The sequence below is a fragment of the Littorina saxatilis genome, linkage group LG14 (assembly GCF_037325665.1).
Source record: "Littorina saxatilis isolate snail1 linkage group LG14, US_GU_Lsax_2.0, whole genome shotgun sequence".
Classification (NCBI taxonomy): domain Eukaryota; kingdom Metazoa; phylum Mollusca; class Gastropoda; order Littorinimorpha; family Littorinidae; genus Littorina; species Littorina saxatilis.
Genome location: NC_090258.1, coordinates 36,707,296 through 36,728,867, shown reverse-complemented (window position 1 = coordinate 36,728,867; position 21,572 = coordinate 36,707,296). Strand labels below are relative to the sequence as shown.

Below are 21,572 nucleotides of genomic sequence, written 5' to 3'. Positions count from 1 at the left end.
GCATTTTTTTGGTGTGAAAGTATATTTCTTCTTCTATTTTAAATGGTTGATTTGCTTTGAGGAATCTGTGAGTTTGAAAAAAATGAAACTGCCTTTTGGTCTGCTCACCATCACCATGATCTTGTAGTGCCCTCAAAATCAGTGGAAGTTGAAATGTAGCACATATTGTACTGATGTATAATGGTTATTATTTAGTCTTAAGCTTTATTCATCTGCTGGTTGGTTACGCGTTCAAGTTCTTTCTTAGAGATGATGTTATGTAAGTTATAGGTCTGTGTCTAGACTGTTCCAGTACATCTTGTAGTCATTATGTAAACCTAGGATTGTGTGGTCTATTTTGCAAGAGCTTGGCAAGCCTGGTTACATGGTTGTACATGTGTTTAAAAACCATGGGCTATGTAATCATCCATGTATGTAACAGACATGTACATCTGTGAGCAGTGACTGCATGCGTTGGCTCATCTTTTGCTATGTCAGCAGCAAGGTTGTTGTTCTGTATGTATGATGCTGGCCAAACACCCACAGCTACTTCAACTTTCAAGTTCATTTTCTCTACTTTGTCCATGAATAGACATGGATTTAAATCTGTAGCCAAAAACCTGATTATTTAATTGAAAGTTTGAATTGATTTTGAATTATCTGCTTTGAATCTTCTGTCCCACTTTTATGGATTTATTTTTTCTCCCTTAAATTTATTTTTTGTTTATTTGTTATAATAAGTGATTTGCGTTTTGGCATTGCTGGAAGCAATGTATGATAAAATTGTTAAAAGTGAGGTGTAAGTAAAACTTAAGGATAATTGAAAGATCAAGCTGGTTATTTAAGGCATGGCCATTTCTTACCAGATGGTCTTATCATTTTTTGATCCAATGTAACCGATTGCATACCAAATAAGATCAATATCATTTTTTGAGTCACTTGAGAAAAAGTGACTATGTAATCGGTCAGTGTTAGTCTGTCCGGCCGGCCGTCCCCTCCGGCCGGCCGTCCGTAGACACCACCTTAACGTTGGACTTTTCTCGGAAACTATCAAAGCGATCGGGCTCATATTTTGTTTAGTCGTGACCTCCAATGACCTCTACACTTTAACGATGGTTTCGTTGACCTTTGACCTTTTTCAAGGTCACAGGTCAGCGTCAAAGGAAAAATTAGACATTTTATATCTTTGACAAAGTTCATCGGATGTGATTGAAACTTTGTAGGATTATTCTTTACATCAAAGTATTTACATCTGTAGCCTTTTACGAACGTTATCAGAAAAACAAGGGAGATAACTAGCCTTTTCTGTTCGGCAACACACACCTTAACGTTGGACTTTTCTCGGAAACTATCAAAGCGATCGGGCTCATATTTTGTTTAGTCGTGACCTCCAATGACCTCTACACTTTAACGATGGTTTCGTTGACCTTTGACCTTTTTCAAGGTCACAGGTCAGCGTCAAAGGAAAAATTAGACATTTTATATCTTTGACAAAGTTCATCGGATGTGATTGAAACTTTGTAGGATTATTCTTTACATCAAAGTATTTACATCTGTAGCCTTTTACGAACGTTATCAGAAAAACAAGGGAGATAACTAGCCTTTTCTGTTCGGCAACACACACCTTAACGTTGGGCTTTTCTCGGAAACTATAAAAGTGACCGGGCTCAAATTTTATGTGAACGTGACTCATTGTGTTGTGAATAGCAATTTCTTCCTGTCCATCTGATGCCTCATATAATATTCAGAACTGCGAAAGTGACTCGATCGAGCGTTTGCTCTTCTTGTTTATCCAATGTAACCGATTGCATACCAAATAAGATCAACATAAAAATCCCTGTTTTCCTAATTTGTGAACAGCATTTCCTCCTGAAGTACTTACCACATACATGCCTGAGAATTTAGCATTCATGCACAAAGACTGAACATGAATTTTGGCTATGGGTGTTTGGCTCTTAGTTGTCACAAGATCTAACCTAGTTACATGAATAACCGGGGTAGGTATATGGTTGTGCATGTGTTTGCTAGGTTGTGTATCTTTGATCTATACAAAAGGTTCCAGTTTGCTGCCATGCGCGGGGGGTCCAAAACTTGCTTGCACCGTTTTTTTCTGACATGTTGCACACTTGCATTTCTCAGCCGTTGTTAACTTTTTGTAGTTTTTTTTTTGTCAGTGGCCTTTTTGTGTTGCTTGTTTTTAATGTCCCCTTCCCTTCCTTTGACTGTTTACACATACATAGCCTATTTTCAAGGAATATAATATTGTTTATATACCATAGCCAAATCAGTACTTTTTTGAATAGGTATCAGGGATTGATAGTCATGTAGTTTTAAGAATTTATCATCAATCAATATTACGTAGTGTTAAAAAACACCAGAATTGTCTACAGAATGAATAAAAATGTGTACATATGTGGGTTCACAAAGTATCACAGAGTATAATTTTTACTGTTCATGCGGAGAATGTTTTCAAGCCACAATAATATTTTCAAAAGCAGTACATTTTACATCTTCATAGAACTTTTGCCTTGTAAGATAGATTTGTTAACTTCAGCACAGAATAGAAATACAACACAACTCTGCTGTCAGACAGATTTGTTAAGTAAATGGTCTGAAAAATCAAAGGAGAAATATTTTACAGAGCAATTGCAAACGCAAGAGGACTAGCATAATTCTTGGGTACCGTGTGTGTTACATGACTGCACAGTCGCTGTAGACTTTGTACAAGTCACACACACACACCCACACCCACACACACACACTCACACATGTAACACACTCACAAGGAGGTGTGGCTTGTCCAGTTAGAGCAGTATTCTCACCAATAAAGTGTTTCTGTTTTCTTAGTAGCTTAAGAAACAAACTATTACCCACTACAGGAAAACTTTCAGTTGGCGAAACTAAGTCTAAGACTGAGTCTTAATACTTGTTTTGTGAGTTCACAAGGCATTAGAATGTGCGTCTTAGGTAAGATATTGTGAATACCTCATACATTTTTTAGACTTAATTAGTTAATATATCAGAAACAGTTGCGAAAGCAAAGAGACTTGCGGACCTGCTCCCTCTAACTCTTCATGTACACATTAGATTAAGTAAAACTTTTCCAAATTTTTAGTGCACAAGTGTAAAGCTTAGTAATTCATTTGAAAATTGGAAGAGCGTCTGCTCGCAGATTCTGAGTGCAAGTAGTGAGTGACCCGTGAGAACCAGAGTAATTTGTATAATTATTATAAACTCCATCCCTATCCCCTGAATCCCCCTTCCCTCCTCAATTTCAGAGTGACACATACATTTTCATCAACAGTTTTAGAATGTGGGCTTGCTTGGAATATCATTCAGAATATTAAATATATTCCCTGACATATTAATATTTTTGTTGTAATTGGTTGTAAATACAGTTTTGTTTTGATAGGATAGGTTTAAATGTTGATTACAGTTGATGGTATAACTCCGGGCTAGGTATGATATGTATAGCATCTTAATTGAACAAGCTTACAATGAAAAATCACACTGGTAGAAGTATCTGCATGAGTGTAGGAATTTTACTGCAAGTATTTTTTTTCTCAGTGAAAAGCACTTTCTATTGAAAAATAAGATGTGACAATGAGTTGTATCTAATACAAGTGAGACTAAATGTTAAGGTTTGAAAATACTAGGGATTTAAACGCTATTTTGTTATCTCTTTGAAAGAATTAAGAGAGGTTCCATGGATGCTTTATATTATTATAGTCATGAAAATGAGTTGAATATATTGTTGCTATTGCCCAAGTACTTAGATCCTCCCTATTAACACCTGCTTTTACTTTTTTCCTCTTCTGGTATATTGTCTGTACAAGCCACTGTGGGCTGCAGCTAGCTGTGTCTCTTATGCAGCTAGATGTATCTTAATTGGTACACCTACATGTGCCTTAAAGTATTACCTACCATCCTAAATCTGTTTCTTATGGTCCTTTTCATGGAGTAAACTCAACCGTTTTGTCTTTGTATTGAAGGTTTTGAGATTGGAATCTAAGCAGGTAAAGTATCTTTATTTTGTATGGTGCCAATGTGTGTGCCATTATTATTTAGTCATGCATTTATACTAAGATCTGGTCTTGTTAATGGTCAGTTGACACGTATGCACCAACGTTTTTATATGATCAGAAAAGTTGTTTAGGGTGCAGTTAAAATAATCTGTTATCCACTTGACTTTGATCTGATAATAGTCCAAAGAGCGAGAACTGTAAGGGTTTGTAACATTTACATCAGGAAGGTAAAAACTCTTAAATTGACTTAAGCAGACTTACTTAAGCTTCAGTTTTAGAAAGTATTTCAAGACAAGGAAATATATTACTTTGAAATAGTAGCAAAAGCAATCTTGAAATAGTAGCAAAAGCAATCACAGAGAAAGAGAGAGAGAGCTGTCGTGATTATTTCACTGAGGTAAGTAAGACAAAAGTTCAAGGAAAAAACATAAAGTAATGGATCACAGGAAATGTATAGTTTGCATTCCATTCTCTTGTCGTTGCTCATGCCTAATGAATTCCACTAACTGCTGTGTAAATGTTACTGACATTTTCCTGATGGTTAATTATGATGAACAAGTGAGGCTCTCTGGACAATTGATGGCAGTAATTAGCTCTGAACGCAAGGTCTGCATGGGATGTGGGTACAGACATTGCATGCTGTGTTCTAGACATTTCAGCCCTTTTTTATTTTTGCTAAACAAATAAGACTACTGACAATGTGGCAAGCAAACTGGGACCTGGGGAAACATTAAATAAAAAGTATGCTCAAAACTTAGATGCTTGTGTATGTGACTGTGAAGTGTTTGATTGTAAAGATGTAAAGCACTGTCCTGTTAATTTAAAAATATTGCAGTTATATATATGTGTGGCGGTGTGAATGAAAGAGAGACTGGCACATTGCAGTCACTGCTCTAATGATCATGTTTCACTGGTCTTTTTGTTGTTACTGAGTGATCAGTGTGTGTTTTGGGTCCTCCTGTGTATCAATATGGTATTTAAATCGGCCTGTTTTCCTGCTGCATTTGCACAGTGTTTTGGCAGAGAATTTACCTGCTATGCACGCCTACCTATTTTATCTTCACACCTGCAATGACGGCTGTAAAATGACAAAGTTGACCTAATTGGCTGGGAGTGGGACATAAACGGGAGCAGATAAGAAGTCCCGTTTTTGAAGTAAACACGTACACACTAATATTCACATATGCAGGAGTATTTTTAGATTGTAAAACAAAGTCAGGTAAAAAGGAGGAAGAAAAAAAACCTGCTAAAACAGCAAGAGACATGAATGGTCTCGTCTTTCAAGCTTAATTAATGTTAGTGTCTGTCTGTCCATCGCTTAATTACTGTGATATACCTGACCAAAGATGTCAGGGTGCATGACAGGGCTAGAAGTAAATTCCTTTTGTCAAGCATGGACCATCCGACAAGGACTCCAACATACGACTTATCACGACTTATGATTATTGCTTACATTGATGCTAAAACTGTTGTAGATGAGCGCTCAAGATACTCGTGTTGACTGATCTTGTGAATTGGAACTATAGAATCATTCGTGACATTTTGTGCCCTGACTATTTCTGTTGATCAATTTGTTTTGAGCAGAATCATTTGAATACAGTAATTAGTAGAGTTCGACATGTACATTTTATATCTTGACACCACAGGACCAAGCTGCATCTGTTGCTGTTTCTGCCATGTTCATTTGCATGTCAGTATTGTTTTACAGTTTCTCATAGCTTGCCTTAATTTTTACCAGTGTTCCGAAATTTAGGTTCTATAGGTACAGACTGTGGTTGGTCTGTTTACTGAGTTTTACATGTGTGTTTTTTTCTCTGTTTTCTTTTTTTTTTTAAGCTTAAGCCGTTTTATGTGTTCATGCATGATTTTGTACCTGCTTAAAAGTAAAACCATAAAGTAGTACAGTGTAGAATTGTGCAACGAGAGGCTGATTGGTGTATACAGGCTGCTGTGCATATTGATGACATCTCTCTTCTCAACATGGCTTTTGAGTTTTTGTTTTCCCCTCCCACCTTTTTATAATTTCTTTTGGTGTTTTTATTTTTTTATAATGTATATTTTTTAATTTGTGTTTTCATGCTTGCACTTGCCCTTGGCTGTTGTATGTTGAATTCCTGTTCACTGTGTGAGTGCACAGTAGTTGAGGTGTATCTAGCTGTTGTATATATATATATATATAGACTGTGCTTGGCACATCGTGTCCTTGGCTGAGCGAGACTCCGTTGCCCGTGGTTGTGCCGCAGTATGGGAATTGGAGTGTAGTCTTGTGCTTGTTTGGCCCTCCGTATCATCCTTACCCTTTCTAGTTCCTTCAATTCACAATGCATGCAGTAATACCTCAAATTATCGGCCTCTTGCTTTCAGTACACTTCCAGGAATTGGCATTGGCCATTGCTAACGTTTGCATTTTTTCTCTGTTAAGTAACCATTTCTGTAGCTTCTACTTGAAGTTTTCTTTTTCTTGTTTATTGGACTTGTCAGTGGCATTGAATCTCATTGTAATCCATGCTTTTCCCTGTGTATGTTTTTTTCCCCATTTGTGTATGGTGCAGTTTAGTCATCCAAATTAGTACCATTCATAATTTTTGCATGTTCACTCTCTTCATGGAAATTTAATTGCAATGGGTGGTGAGAGTTGTCCTTGTTGTACCAAATTCATTGGTCTTGGAGTTCTTGCTTGCACTGAACATAATTTTTATTTGAAACAGAGTAGTTCAAAGAATTATTTTAGAGATTAATTGTTTAATATATTTTGACATTCCTTACTCGCCAAGTAATGCTGTTGGCTTCGCGCAGCTGAGTCAGCAAATCAAATACACATTCATGATTCATTATTCAAGCTTCATTCCATTTAAGAAATGTTTCAAACATATTATTTCATCATACGGTTTGTGTACTAGCTAACACATTTTATTCTATTTGATAAATGTGCTGTAATTATTAGTACAGGGTAAACACATTTTAAAGTAATTGTATTTGGCTCAGCTTGTGTTCAGGTATACAATTATGAAGGCAGTGATTGAGCCGTAAAGACACATTAATCAGACCGCATACAGACATTACTTTACCTGGACAAACTAGTTGTAATCATTAATGAAGCTGTCACATTCCTTTGAATCAGCAAAGTGTGTGCATATTCCTTTGTGTGTGTGTGTGTGTGTGAGAGAGAGAGAGAGAGAGAGAGAGAGAGAGAGAGAGAGAGAGAGAGAGAGCGCGCGTGAGCGTGCAAAAAACAGGAAGGTTTATTTAGTGTAGATGGTGAGAGCATACCTAAATAGTAAAGGCAGCTCTTAAGTTCGTAAACATCATCCATCTCCTTATTTTAGACTTTTAGGTTAGATAATACATTAGCATAGAGGTAACAGTATAAAGATACAGAGACTTTAATGTGAGTTCTGTGTCATGGTAGGCTTTGTCAGTTCGTTATGGTTAACATTTTATGTAGAGATATAAGAGAACTGGTTGGGAAACAGATTAATGCGGGTAATGGCGAAGGGTTCTATTTTGTTCTTCATTCAATGGTGATGGCAAGGGTTTTGTAAACAGTCTTTGATCTTGTGGCATTTCTGTTTAATCTTGACAGCAACATTATTTCCTACAAACAGGTTTAGTTACTGTATGTATTACGTGTGATGCCTCTCTGTGTATGTCTTTGCATGTGTTTTTTGGAGTGATACTGATAAGGAAAGAATGAGAAAAGTAAAGACAGTCTCAGAATTATCAAGTGTTTCTTTTCTTGCATTGACAATGTGATTTGCAACTCTAATCACAAGGATATCAAAGTTCTTATTATTTATAGTTAGGGGAGTTTGTTGGAAAAAATCTGAATTTCAAATTGAGACATTTAAGTTGTTTTTTGGGGTGTGTTTCTTTATATATGGTTTCCTGTTCTGCTGTTTCTCACCATTTGCTGTGAAATGCACACTGTTACTTCTATGGATCATTTTTTATGTGTGCTTTTGTTTGTTTGTGATTTGTTCCATATGTTTATTTTTGTTTGTTTTACTTTGATAATTTCCCCCTTCTTTTTTGTTTTATGCTGTATGCATTTTTTTTTTTTTTAATCACCGTGATAAAAGTTTACATTCATGTTTCTAATGACTTAATGACTTAATTAATCTATCTCTGTAAATGAATGTTTGTTGATGGTACTTACACGACATCATTCTTCTTTATTCTCATTCATGACCATCAAAAAAATTAAAAAAGATTCTAAAGAGATTGTGCAGTTTTTGGGTGAGAGCAGGTACCAACATCACCTTCACTGTGTAATTGTAATGTAAATGTAACCACAGTTTCCTCAGAATCTGGCTAATATGCTAGCATGCATCGTTATGTGTGCATGTGTACATGTATACATTTAATTTACAAAGATATTCATTGATGTGCCTCATGTACAACTCACAGCTCACAGAAATGAAATTCTGTTGATTAATTCAATCATAGTAATTGAAAAAAAAATGAAGTTTCATTGTGGATGATTTTGTTTAAAAAGAAACAAATAATTTTGTTGAAGAAAAACAATTATTGCATGGTACATTATGGTGTTTAAACATTCAAATCTCACTTCTGGTACATCTCACATGCTTAAAAGATTTTAAACACGTAGGCAGTAGAGCTAAAATGATTATTAGTAACAGTTATTTATACAGAAAGTATGGAATTTAATTTTAAAAGGGCACACTTTGGCTGGCAGAAACTAAGACGTTTGATTGCGTTCTTCTTTGTAACCATATTTATCTGCATCTGCTGTGAAATTAAAATTATTTGGCTGCATGTTTAAATCTGATACCCTTTGGGGAATAGGATTATGTTGCTTTTGGGGAATAGGATTATGTTGCTTTTAGAATAATAATTAGTTTCAAATGTAAGTCCTCAGCTTTAATTTGGGTACGTTGGCCTCATGAAAACATTTCGAGTGATGAATAAAACGCCTATCTCTCTCTCTGATTTTTCCTTTTCCTTGCTATACTAACTGTTTGCTTATTAACTTCCAGTTTCTTATCACTCTTCCCTAAAATGTATTGTTCATTTTGGAATAAGAAATAGTTTGACGATGTGCGTAATTAATCTTCTGTGTGTAAGCATGTGAGTGTTATGTGTGTCTGCGTGTGGGTATGGATGGAACTCAGTCCCTTTCTGTTGGTGTGTCTTAGATTTTTATTGTCAGCTGCTTCAATCTTATGACATGGAAAGTGGCTTCTGTGGTGTTATGCTTTGATAGCGTTAAGTTTTGTGCGTAGATAAACAGGAAAATAGTATATAGAGTAGACTTCTGCACAAGTATCTCTGCTAAAAAGTGTATTAATTCGTTTACAAAAATGCATCTTTCTTTCTGTACTATGGTCAGTGCATGCAGTTTAAAGTGAAATTCTGATGGTTATTAGCTTTATCTTTATGTAACCTGTTTTTGTTCAGTGCTCCAGGGTTCTGAAAAAATGTGCATTTTGAAAGAAGAAAGGGTTAGGAAAGGAATATTCTGTCGGTTTATGTGCAGTTGTAGAGGTGTGGTGTGTTGTCTTCATTTGTGTCCTGGGTCAGGTTAGAAATTATGTGACCTCTTTTATTACCTTCTGTCACATTTCGCAACAAAATATAACCTTCGTGGTTGAAAACGACGTTAAACACCAAATAAAGAAAATAAAGAAACATTTCGCAACAAAAACTAGTTATTTATTTATTTATTCATTATTTTTTCTTTCATTCATCTATTTGTTTATTTATTAATATTAAAGACTGTGGTTACAACCTTTGCATTTGAGGTTATTTGTGTAGAGCTTTACCTTAAATGAGATATGATGGAAGCCTGGAATTCTGTTGATATATTTTTAGCTGTAGTATTTTCTGTCAGATAATTTTGTTTTCATATAAGTAACTTTTAAGGTGAAAAGGAAAAACAGCTCTCATACTTTTTTCTGATCTTTCAAGTTGCAATGGAAGCAGAGTGCTGCTTTTGTATTTCTGTACTTTGTCAAGCATACTTTTTGTCAGCGATTCATTTTGTTTTGGGGTATGAGAAGTCTGTAGAATTTAGTGTATGACTCATAATTTCAAATGTACATGCATTTGCAATGCTGTAGACAAACCTATTTATTGATAGGTTAACCATTTTTGTTGGCCTTCTTTCGGTCTTACTCAGTTACTGTCCAGTGATTTACACGATAAATATGCAGTAACGGTCAAATTGGTTGAATACAGTGGAGTCCAGCTATAACGAACCTGGGTATAACGAAATCCCGCTTTTAACGAACTGCCATTGATTTCCCGGCAGACAGCCTTCTATTTCTTACTTGTTACTTTCCGGCTACCACGAACCTTTTGAACTCATTTGCATAACGAACCCCTCTTATAACAAACACGTTTTCAATGCCCCAGAGCCGTTTTGTCTCTAAAAGTCACAAGGCTACAACGAACTGATGTCAATAATTGTCTCCAAAGACAAAAATACACAAACACAAGTGCACATCGCATGATGAGCGAACTCTGAACAAACAGCGGGAGGTGCACGGAACAGCCACTGTCGCTGTGTTTTCACTATTCCAATCAGCTGCTAAGCTATGACTGTGCTCTAAAAAGTCACAAGGCTACAACATCTGTGTGTGAGGCGAGATCAAAGGCAGGTCCATTGTGATAGCTGGGTGGCCTTGTTTATAGACATTGACCTTCTTCCCAGGGGTCATTGACCCAGTTTTAGCTGTGAGAGGTGGTTCCCCTTTCATATGAGAGAGGAAACACTTCCTGCCCCCTGGTCAGTGACCGAGTTTAACCTATGGGGAGTTTAACCTATGGGGCGGTCTCTTTGATGTCTTGAGAGGAAACTTGGCCAGGGTAGTACATGCACCAGAACTGGTGGACACCATGAAATCGGAGATTGATCAGAATGTACATGTACATGCTTTTACACGACTTTTTAAATTTTACTTCTAAAATTGTGACAGTAAAGTGAACATTTGAACTATGCCTCTATGGATTATATCATGAAGCTGTTGAAAACATGCAGAGATTGTACTCTCCAAGGAAAGATCGATGGGACGATCATTTGAAGGTGAGTGGGAAAACTTGTCTTAAGGCCATTTAGGGTTGAAAACTCTACAGCGAATTACTGATATAACGAACTAAAATGTATCTCCCTTGAGATTCGTTGTACCCGGACTCCACTGTACTTTACATAGCAGGTGTGGGCTTCTTTACTAGTCTCTGGTTTATTCTCTTTGGTTTGTTTGTGTTGATCTAATATCTTTGTGGGTAATAACTGAGCATCATTATAATTGTCCTAAATCAGTCTGCAGTGACTTTTTCCCCCTCAAAATCTCTCAAAGTATGAACAAAAGTTCAATTTTGTCCTTAAGGGAAATCAGCGTGTTCTTAGCTTTGTCATAATGTTACAAGAGAAAACACACACACACACACACACACACACACACACACACACACACACACACACACACACACACACACACACACACACACACACTCACAAACACAGACACACACACACAGACACAAACACAAACACACATTAATTAAACACAACAACTTCAATTGCCTCATGTTTTACAGACTAATTAACTCTTGAGAAGAAAAACTTCAGAATCCATATTACACATTAAAATCAGTGGAATGTTACTTTAATGAATAAGTTTACTTGAAATAGAAGTTAGGCAATGGATGTTAATGTGTTATTTTGGTAAGAATGTGGTCCGAAAGACTGTTGGACTACGGTCGAAGAGTATAGATCTTTACAACGTGACTAAAAGAGAAGAAAGAATTTTGTTAAGAAAAAGATGGGCAAGCAGTCTGTTAGCAAACAATGGTTCGATCCTTGTAGTTACCTGCAATTGCTTTCATTTGTAGGGGTCCTAATGGAATGTTCCTCTTTGTGTTAATGATTAATCTGAGTATCAGCTCAAGCACTGCAGCTTCCATATGTTTGCTTTGCTGGAATCCCCATGCTGTTAATATTGTATTTTTGAGCCAGTATCAGAGCACATTTAGTTTTGTTGATCGACCACATCTTGAATCCTTTGTGATGAAAGTAATAGTAAAACATGCACTCTGTTCTTGTAGCACCTTCTCTGTCCTTTTCTCCCCTACCTGCTTAACACTAATAATAGAAAGAGGTTCTTCTTCTTGAGATTACTCCAGTTTGAAATTATTGACCTGTTTGCAAACAAAGCCGTATTGACACGTTCTCCTTTTCTGGTCCTTATTATTCTCAGCAAGCACATCAGTTGTATTTTGCAGTTTTCAAATTATAATTTATACCTAAGGCTTTGTTTCATTTGATTCAGATTTGCTGCTTAAATATCATCTTGCACTACTTTTCTAGTTTAACAGAGACTGAGATGCATGTTTTTTTTGTTTGCTTTGTACATGTTCTTTTTAAAATTTTAGTTGTGTTTATCTGTATGAAATACTACTACCCATTCAAAGGTTCGTGCATGGTTTAACATGGAGGTCTGTTTTTAATTTTTCATATACTAAATTAAACTGTGGGGCACCTGGTGTGTACATCTGTGTGTAGGTGCGCTTTGTGAATGTGTAGAGCGAAGTTCTGGCTTCCTAAAGTATGTTTCTTTTGTGTTATTAAAGCTTAAAACTCTTTGTTTGGTTTGTTTGGTTGGTGTTGTTTCCAGTTTTTTGAGTTATAGATTTGTTTTAAAGCAAGTGGTATTAGGGGAAGGAATAAGTAATGCTCATCACAAACTGTTCTGCTGACATAGCTGCTAAATTAATGTAGACACATTTTGTTCTCTCTCGTTGTTATCAAACTATGGAAATATTTCTTTTGGGGGAAAAGTTAAGTAATGTCTGTTAATGCATTCCTTGTCGGATATAAAGTATGATAACCTTGTAAGTGTCAGGTATTAAGTATGATAAATCTGTTGTAAAAAACTGCTTACTTCCTGATATTTTGGGAAATTCTGATTACTCTCAACCCACGCATCCTATTTTGTAAGGAAGACCAAGTCATCTAATAGCTGTCTGTATATTTTTTAATTTGTGAGTATAATCTGGAATCACCCAACTCAGCTAAACATAAGGCCAGGTTTCTCTGCATGTGAAGTATTCGTTAAATGACAATAGGTTTTACTTTGGCAATGAATTCGGAAGTTTGTGACTGCAATTTGATAATAGCGGATCCAGTACTTATCAGTCGATATTTTAAACTGTTTGTGTACTTTTAAAACTCACTGCAAATCTGATATCAAGTTACAGATTCTCCTGGTTTGTTCTCATCAAGGTAACATTCATTGTTTGAGACATGTTTTACGATTCTTATCCTTTCCCCCCATTTAGACTCTTTAATTGCATGTCATCAGTATATTACTTAAATGATTGGTGTAAAATGATGAGTTTGCTGTATACACACACACATTTACACACACACACACTTCACACTTCGTACACTTCACATTTGTCCTCTTTTGCTGTGGTTGGAGTTAAGCATTTTTGATTATTTTTTGTGTTAATTTATTTGGTCGTTAGATTGAAATACGTATATTTTTTAAATACTGCAAGAATATTTGTGTCTTTGACTGTGTGTGCGTGAGTATTTTGGATGATAATCTTATGTGGTATATATATCTGGGTTGCCTGTTTTTAAGAGAGCGGGTGGTTCCGTAGATGCCACAGTTATTACAGTCCGGGCAAGCATTCAGAAGTACAGTATAATATCAAATTACCAGTAAAACAGCATTATTAGACCTTCAGTATTATCAAATAACCAGTAGATCAGCATTAGGAAAGTTATTGTTGCTATCAAATTCAAATTATTCTTAAAAATGATGTTGAGTCGTGCGTTTGTGTGTGTGTGTGTGTGTGTGTGCGTGTGTGAAGGCTAGCACGATGAAGCTGACTCGACCTCTTATTTAATCAATATTGTTTATTACTGTCAATGCATGATTGCTGGCCTGATTTCGCGTATCTCTTCTTGATAAATGAATGTAAAATTGTTTTCTCTCTCTCTCTCTCTGTCTCTCTGTCTCTCTGTCTCTCTCTCTCTCTCTCTCTCTCTCTCTCTCTCTCTCTCTCTCTCTCTCTCTCTCTCTCTCTCTCTCTCTCTCTCTCTCTCTCTCTCTCTCTCTCTCTCTCTCTCTGTACGTTATATGTTACCAGCTTATACAACAATGAAAACAGGTATTCTGGTACATGAATTGATAATCATTAGTTACGTATGCATTTTTTGCATATCCATACAGCTGCTCATTTTAGCTGACTTTCATTCAACAGTTTGCTTCCTTTCTTTCTGTTTGTGTGTGTTGTTAAAATGTATACATGTATTTGTGTTTTTAATTGTTTGTCTTTGATTTGTGTATGTTTTATTGTCTATTTTAAAGATTTCTCCAGGGCTAGGAATCGTTTATTTGACATCTTTCTCATCAGCAACATGAACAGTTATTGTAAGCAGAAAAATTGTTTCTGGAGCATTATTTGTTCTCACATATAGAATGTGCAAGTGCACAGAAGGACACTCAGAAGTAATGGGGACAATGAAAAATCATTAGTACTATATTGAATGTTTCTTGAATTCAAAATGATATTGGTACGTATTGGGCAATTAGTAGCATTTAATTGATTTAATTGTTCATATTGAAAGACAGAGAATTACGTCTAGGTTTTAAAAGAGCGAAGGAAAGTAGGATACAGAACTGTTACTAAAAGTGAAGACTGATGTATATTCTGATGTTCCTATGGAGCATCTCTTAGTCATAATACCACTCTCATTCTGCGGGCACATACCAATGTCAAACATCTTCGAAGCAAAAACACTGGCCTCTCTCTCGCTGTGTGCCTCTCTCTCTCTCTCTCTCTCTCTCTCTCTCTCTCTCTCTCTCTCTCTCTCTCTCTCTCTCTCTCTCTCTCTCTCTCTCTCTCTCTCTCTCTCTGTCTCTCTCTCTCTCTCTCGTTCGCTCTCATACACACACACATTAGAATCTGGGTGTTATTATCACATACTGACTGTGTGCTTGTCTGTTCGTACGTACAGTGTTTGCTTATATGGTTAACTGCAGTAGAGGTAACAGTGTTGATTATATCTTCTTTGTGTAAAGTAACACTGCTGACTTTGCACATGCTGCATGTACTACAAAGCTGTGGTTATTATAGTGAGAGTAGCGTCAGCTGAGCTTACTGTACATTTTCACTGGTTTAGGTGAGCGTGCTCAAGTTTTGTTGTAACTTCAGCCTTCAATTACTACCATTTATCATTTTGCGTTTGTTGCCATCTTTACTCCTTCAACCCATAGTTTGCTCCTTCCTTCCGTCACCACACGTTTGTCTGTCCACTTTTCCTGTTAACTGTGTTTGGGGACAATGGCAGTGACACTGAAATCTAGTTTCTCGTGTTTACCTTGGATAATGTATACGCTGTAGTGGCTTTGTTTTCTGAAGACCTTAATTACCTTGGGTGTTGCCAGGCGTTTCATACTTACACGGTCAGCTTCAATCCAGTTCACATGGTTTTGACCTTTCTGTCCCTTTCATGTGGTATGCTAGTATGCTAGTGATTTTACTTCACAAGGGCTAAACCACATCAGACAAGAGAAGATAACAATTGCAACTTTCCTATTTGCTTTTTCATTTTTACAAGAATTCTATTGATGCTGCTTTTTTCAGCTAAGGCAGTATATATGAAAATGATGTTAAAAAACAAAAAATATCTTTACTCACCAAGACAGAATGAAAGGCAGCGCAAATCCTGTTTCCAAATGTATGCCTCTGGAGGCTTCATCTTTAGTTATGAAAATTAACTGCAGTGATTCATGAAATGTCAACAGAAGAGAAAAAAAGTAATTTAATTGAAACATGGTAAAATGGGTATTACGCTGAGTTTTTCTCCTGGTAATGTTTGATATGAAAACTTGTGAGGCAGTGAAAGTGAAAATAAAGCAATCTCCAAATTTGGATGATCTGAAACCTTTAAATCCATTCCTACAAAAGAAAGCTTGGGTATTTGCAAGAATCAGGCAAGAACAAAACACATAGATTGTGTACATGTTATATAGAAGCAAAGGTGTGCTTGAAATTTATTTGATTTAAATTATTTGTTCAGTATATGGCAACTCAATTCAGGTAAGTATGCAAGGGAGTAATCTAAAATTAGTCTGTTGAATTCTACCTCTTGTCTTGAATATGGACAAGGTTGGGAAAACTTCTGTGTTAGTGTACATGCAGTCGAGTCCACTTAACTTTAACACACAGAAATCTGAAACTGCAACTTGCAATTCAAACGTGTTTTTTTTATAATAGCAGGAATAAAAGTTCTCATGGAGAAGTCAAATTTCCTGAAATAATGATTTCTTACATATATGTTTTTGATCTTGATTCAGGATGTAGAAATTATCAAGAAAACTTTCATATAATCTTCAGCCAAGTTTCTTGATTTTGAACATTTCAACTTTCTCCCTTGCATATGTAAAAGCTGATTAATCTGTAATCCTAAAATCTTGACAATTTACCACTTTAAAACACTGTTTCAATCTGCTGAGTTTGAAGTTAAGAGAGTTCCACTGGTACAGGGAGAGAGGGCTATGAAGGAGAGCAATGTGGGGACTATGGACTTAGCTTGCAGCTGTTCCACCACCTGACTCTTTTGTTGCAATTTCTACGCCTCCACTTTTCCCGGCCATGTGGTTTTGCCCCCTTTCTTGACATTTCTGCCGTTCTTTGTTGTACAACATTTACAGGTGTTGTCTTTGGTAATGTCACACTGGCATTTTAGTTTATTGAAGCTGTAAATCTGCCTGAAGGTGGAATTCTTAAGTTGACTGCTCAGCAATTTAAACACCAAAATAGTTCGATAGACGCTGACACTGACAGCATGTTGCACTTTGACATTCTGAGTCAGTTTTTCCTGGATTTCATGTGTATGTGGTTGAATAATCATAAGCTGAATGGGTTCACTGGATTGGAGTTACCGTACTGGTGCTATGTTATGCAACATTTTATCACGCTTTTTTCACCATGCATGATCATTTTCCTTGTGTAACACTGTCATTGCTGTTGACTAACTTCTTTGACTTTGCTAAAGAGAGTTTTGGTAACTCATTGGTTTCCAGTTCATTCCTTGCCTGCCAAATATTGTGTACATAAGTGTGCAAGTGGGGCTCAGCAGCACTGGGGTATTGTTCCAATCCATGACACTAAGAATGGTCGCTGTGCTGGCTGAATCAATTGCATTACTTATTTGAGTCTTTTGGAGAAATTATAGTCTATTACTCCAATGAGTTGTATGGATGGCATGTGGATTTGAATGTTACTTTGATGTGGTGTAAATATTTTGGTACATATTTTATAATTAGTTTCTTCAGTTTACCAGAGAAATAAAAAGAAGAAAGAGAGTAGCATTTGTATACTCCAGTGTCATGAATGTGAGAGTGAGCGAGGTCATTTTCAGCTAGAGTCACAGTGCAAAGAGAGAAGAGGAAGAGTGAAGGTAGAGTCGAAAAGGAAGGCCCAAAATGACTTGCTTTGTTTCTGTGCATTGCAGGAAAAGATGCAGGTGTCGGGCAAAGCAGTGTGGGGAGTTCTGGTGGTGCAGGACAAAGCAGTGTGGGGAGTTCTGGTGGTGCAGGGCAAAGCAGTGTGGGGAGTTCTGGTGGTGCAGCCGTCTCAGGTCATGGAGACAAAGCACAGCACAACAACAGCAAGGTAGGACGCTCTTTGTGTGTACAAGCAACAAGCTAGACCACTTTATAGTGCATGACATAGCAGGGTACGATGCTCTTTTTGTGTACAACACAACAAGCTAGATCGTGCATCCTACACTGTAGGACAGTACGGTAACCAACAAAGCAGTTCTTTGTAGATCAGCAAAATAGTACACATTCACAACTTTCTATGAAGAATAGAAACGAAGCTTTTTGTCTTTGTGTGAAGTATTTTAAATGCATAGAAAATGGCTTGATGTGTTCAGGTGGGAGCCGGGACACCGGGGAAGACAGAAGTATCCACAGATGGCGCTACCAAGTCTGGAGCCACAGTCAAGCAGCTCAGATCTGGTCCGGTCACACGTAGCCGGCAGGTATCTGTGCGTTGAATTTCTTTTTTCTTACACACGATGCATGTATGTACCGTACTTTCCGGGTCATAAGGCGCGACTTTTTTCCTCGAGTTCGACCCCTGCGTCTTGTATAACTTGTATAACGAAGCGCCTAATCCGTGTATGAAATAGGAAAAAAATCAAAGAGACCGCTTGAGTACCAGTCAAACAACTTGTGATAATGCATGTTTCAGCTACTAGGTACTGCCCTGCCTTTGATCTGGCCGCACACACAGATTTCCACTCTGTTAAACTCGGTCACTGACCCCGGTGCAGGAAGTGTTTCCTCTCTCAAATATGACAGGGGAACCACCTCTCATGGCAAAAACTGGGTCATTGACCCCTGGGAAGAAGGTCGTGTCTATAAACAAGGCCACCCAGCTATCACAATGCCTTTGATCTGGCCGCACACACAGAGCTCACATATTTTTACTCAGTTAAAGTCGGTCCTGACCCCGGTGCAGGAAGTGTTTCCTCTCTCAGATATGACAGGGGAACCACCTCTCATGGCAAAAACTGGGTCATTTTGGTGACCCCGGTGCAGGAAGTGTTTCCTCTCTCAGATATGACAGGGGAACCACCTCTCATGGCAAAAACTGGGTCATTTTGGTGCGCCCTATCGGCCCCCTGCGTCCAATGGGTGACTGGATTACAATTTTTTTTTAAAAGAAGGGGGTGCGTCTTGTATAACGAAGCACCTTGTCACCCGGAAAGTACGATATGTATGTATGTATGCTTGTGCATTTCTGTGTACTTGTTTGCTTCTAAGACAATATGATTTTGAGATCTTCTGGAGTTTTTTAGGTTTTTTTTAAGTCTAAAGTTCTTAAAAATAAATTACACTAGCTTCTTTCATACCCCCCGCGGGTTAGGGGGAAGAATTTACCCGATGCTCCCCAGTATGTCGTAAGAGGCGACTAACGGATTCTGTTTCTCTTTTTACCCTTGTTAAGTGTTTCTTTTATAGAATATAGTCAATTTTTGTAAAGATTTTAGTCAAGCAGTATGTAAGAAATGTTAAGTCCTTTGTACTGGAAACTTGCATTCTCCCAGTAAGGTAATACATTGTACTACGTTGCAAGCCCCTGGAGCAAATTTTTGATTAGTGCTTTTGTGAACAAGAAACAATTGACAAGTGGCTCTATCCCATTTCCCCCCTTTCCCCGTCGCGATATAACCTTCATGGTTGAAAACGACGTTAAACACCAAAGAAAGAAAGAAAGAAAGAAAGCTTCTTTCATAATTATTCAGCAGTTGTGTTTGAAACATTTTTTCTTTCATTATTTTTAAAAATGTCCTGTGTGTAAGTTGTTTCAATGCATGTGTTTTTTTCTCCAATTTCAGGCTGCTGTCAAAAAGGATGTTCCAAAACAAGAACACTCTGAGAAAAGGTATGTGTGTGCGTGAGTGTGTGTGTGTGCGTGTGTGTTGGCAAATAGCTTGTTGAAATGAGTAAGCAGCCTTAAAGGGAAAATCCAAAAACAAAGAGACTGCCAACGTTCCAAAATTCAGAATAAAACAAGTCGCGTAAGGCGAAATTACTACATTTAGTCAAGCTGTGGAACTCACAGAATGAAATTGAACGTAGTCCGCCGCTAGTGCAAAAGGCAGTGAAAGTGACGAGCCTGTTTGGCGCGGTAGCGGTTGCGCTGTGCTTCATAGCACGCTTTACTGTACCTCTCTTTGTTTTAACTTTCTGAGCGTGTTTTTAATCCAAACAAGGAGGGAGACAGAAGAAAGTACACTGTGTACACAAACAATCAATCAAACACATAACCACATACACACATAAAATTAACAAGCACTTTCACATCCAAGGAATCACAATCACACTGAAAAACACACTAACACACATGTTGTGGACCTTTCCGCAATGACACAAACACATTCATGTACAGACACACACACACACACACACACACACACACACACACACACACACACACACACACACACACACATGCACGTGTGCGCACATAAAATCATTAAGTGATTAACCCATATGAAATGACACACTGAAACGGCACATACATTGTTACACACATACACACACTCTGAACCAAACACAGTAACACACATGTATACTCACACGTACGAACACACACACACACACACACACACACACACACACACACACACATTTATTACCTGGTAGGAATTGAACCCATTGTTAGGATGGAGAAAATTTCCAAGAGGCACTCTGATTTCGTTTTTGAACGCTTTGAGAGTTACAGGGCAAGTCAGAGTCTGTCTGTTTTCAACAATAACAGAAAGATTTGCTTCACTAAAATCCTCTTTCATGAAGACACACACAAACTGTTTTTCGGATCTTGTAATGATCACGTCTTTGTATGTTTTTCTCAGAGTTTTCTCAGGATTGAAACTTGCGAAGGTTTCAATTCCATCCACTTTCCTCAAAATATTCCAGTTGCCTTGCTTCAAAAAAGTGACGTTTGTAACATCCGTGTATCTTGGTTGAGCTTTCGGCGTTGGCATGCACGATTTTGGGATTTGAGGGAAGACACTCGGCGGATGCTTAGGTCGTGTGCGACCTCCAGGAAACGTATGAACTTCGTAGCCTTCGCTCCAGTGCCTCTCACAAATGAAGAACTTGTCAGGGTCGATCACAAAATCTTTACGTGGAGGCAGTACATTAATCCAAGTCTGTCTCTCGGCTGCATCAGTTGGAAGTGTGAACACACGGCACGTGTTGTTCTTGTTGTAGTTCCCGTTACACCCTACTATATATACCACACCTATTCACCATTTTCTATTCATACAACATAAATAAGATCTGTAGCAAACATCCCAGAATCCAAACATCGAAAAAACACTGTTTAAGTATCCATAAATCTACAGAAAGTAATATGTAAACAATTCATCCAAAATGCCGCCATCATAATAATGCTTACTTCCGGTTCCTGATACATGAGCTACATAACAGAGTGCGCGTTTGAAACCAACAAAATCATCATAACGGTGACAAATTCTAATAAAACGTGTTGCAAAATAAGGTTTTAATGGTCTTTAACTTGACTAAATGTAAAAACAAGAACGTTTTTGTTATTAATTGTTTGTCTCTGCACTTAATCAACTTAAACTTAAACGACAATTGGGTCGATATATTTGTGAATGTATTGTTTTGTCAATAACAAACGTTCCAACAACCTACCTTTTTTGTTTTTTGAGCCTTAAAGGGGATTAACCAAGCAGAAATATGTATATGCTTGGCTTCTTTTTTACTCTTTCAGGATTTGCATTGCTGTAATTGATGTCTTATTCAAACAAGACTCTTTTTTTCTTGCTTGCTGCCATTAATTAAATATACATCAGTTCTTCCACTGCCCCCCGCGGGTTAGGGGGAAGAATTTACCCGATGCTCCCCAGCATGTCGTAAGAGGCGACTAACGGATTCTGTTTCTCCTTTTAACCTTGTTAAGTGTTTCTTGTATAGAATATAGTCAATGTTTGTAAAGATTTTAGTCAAGCAGTATGTAAGAAATATTAAGTCCTTTGTACTGGAA

General features: G+C 37.3%; 1 protein-coding gene across 2 annotated transcripts in view; it reads left to right on the top strand.

Annotated features, from left to right (window-relative positions):
* LOC138947693 (uncharacterized) overlaps positions 1-21,572 on the top strand; it is a 44,586-nt gene that overhangs the window by 8,301 nt on the left and 14,713 nt on the right. Inside the window, exons 3-5 of one of the 2 annotated variants that reach the window (XM_070319223.1) lie at positions 17,497-17,657; positions 17,923-18,030; positions 19,393-19,439. In XM_070319223.1, coding sequence (XP_070175324.1) covers positions 17,497-17,657; positions 17,923-18,030; positions 19,393-19,439 — 316 coding nt within the window. Of the gene's footprint in view, positions 1-17,496; positions 17,658-17,922; positions 18,037-19,392; positions 19,440-21,572 lie in introns of both variants that reach the window. The other variant, XM_070319222.1, reaches the window with a different exon arrangement.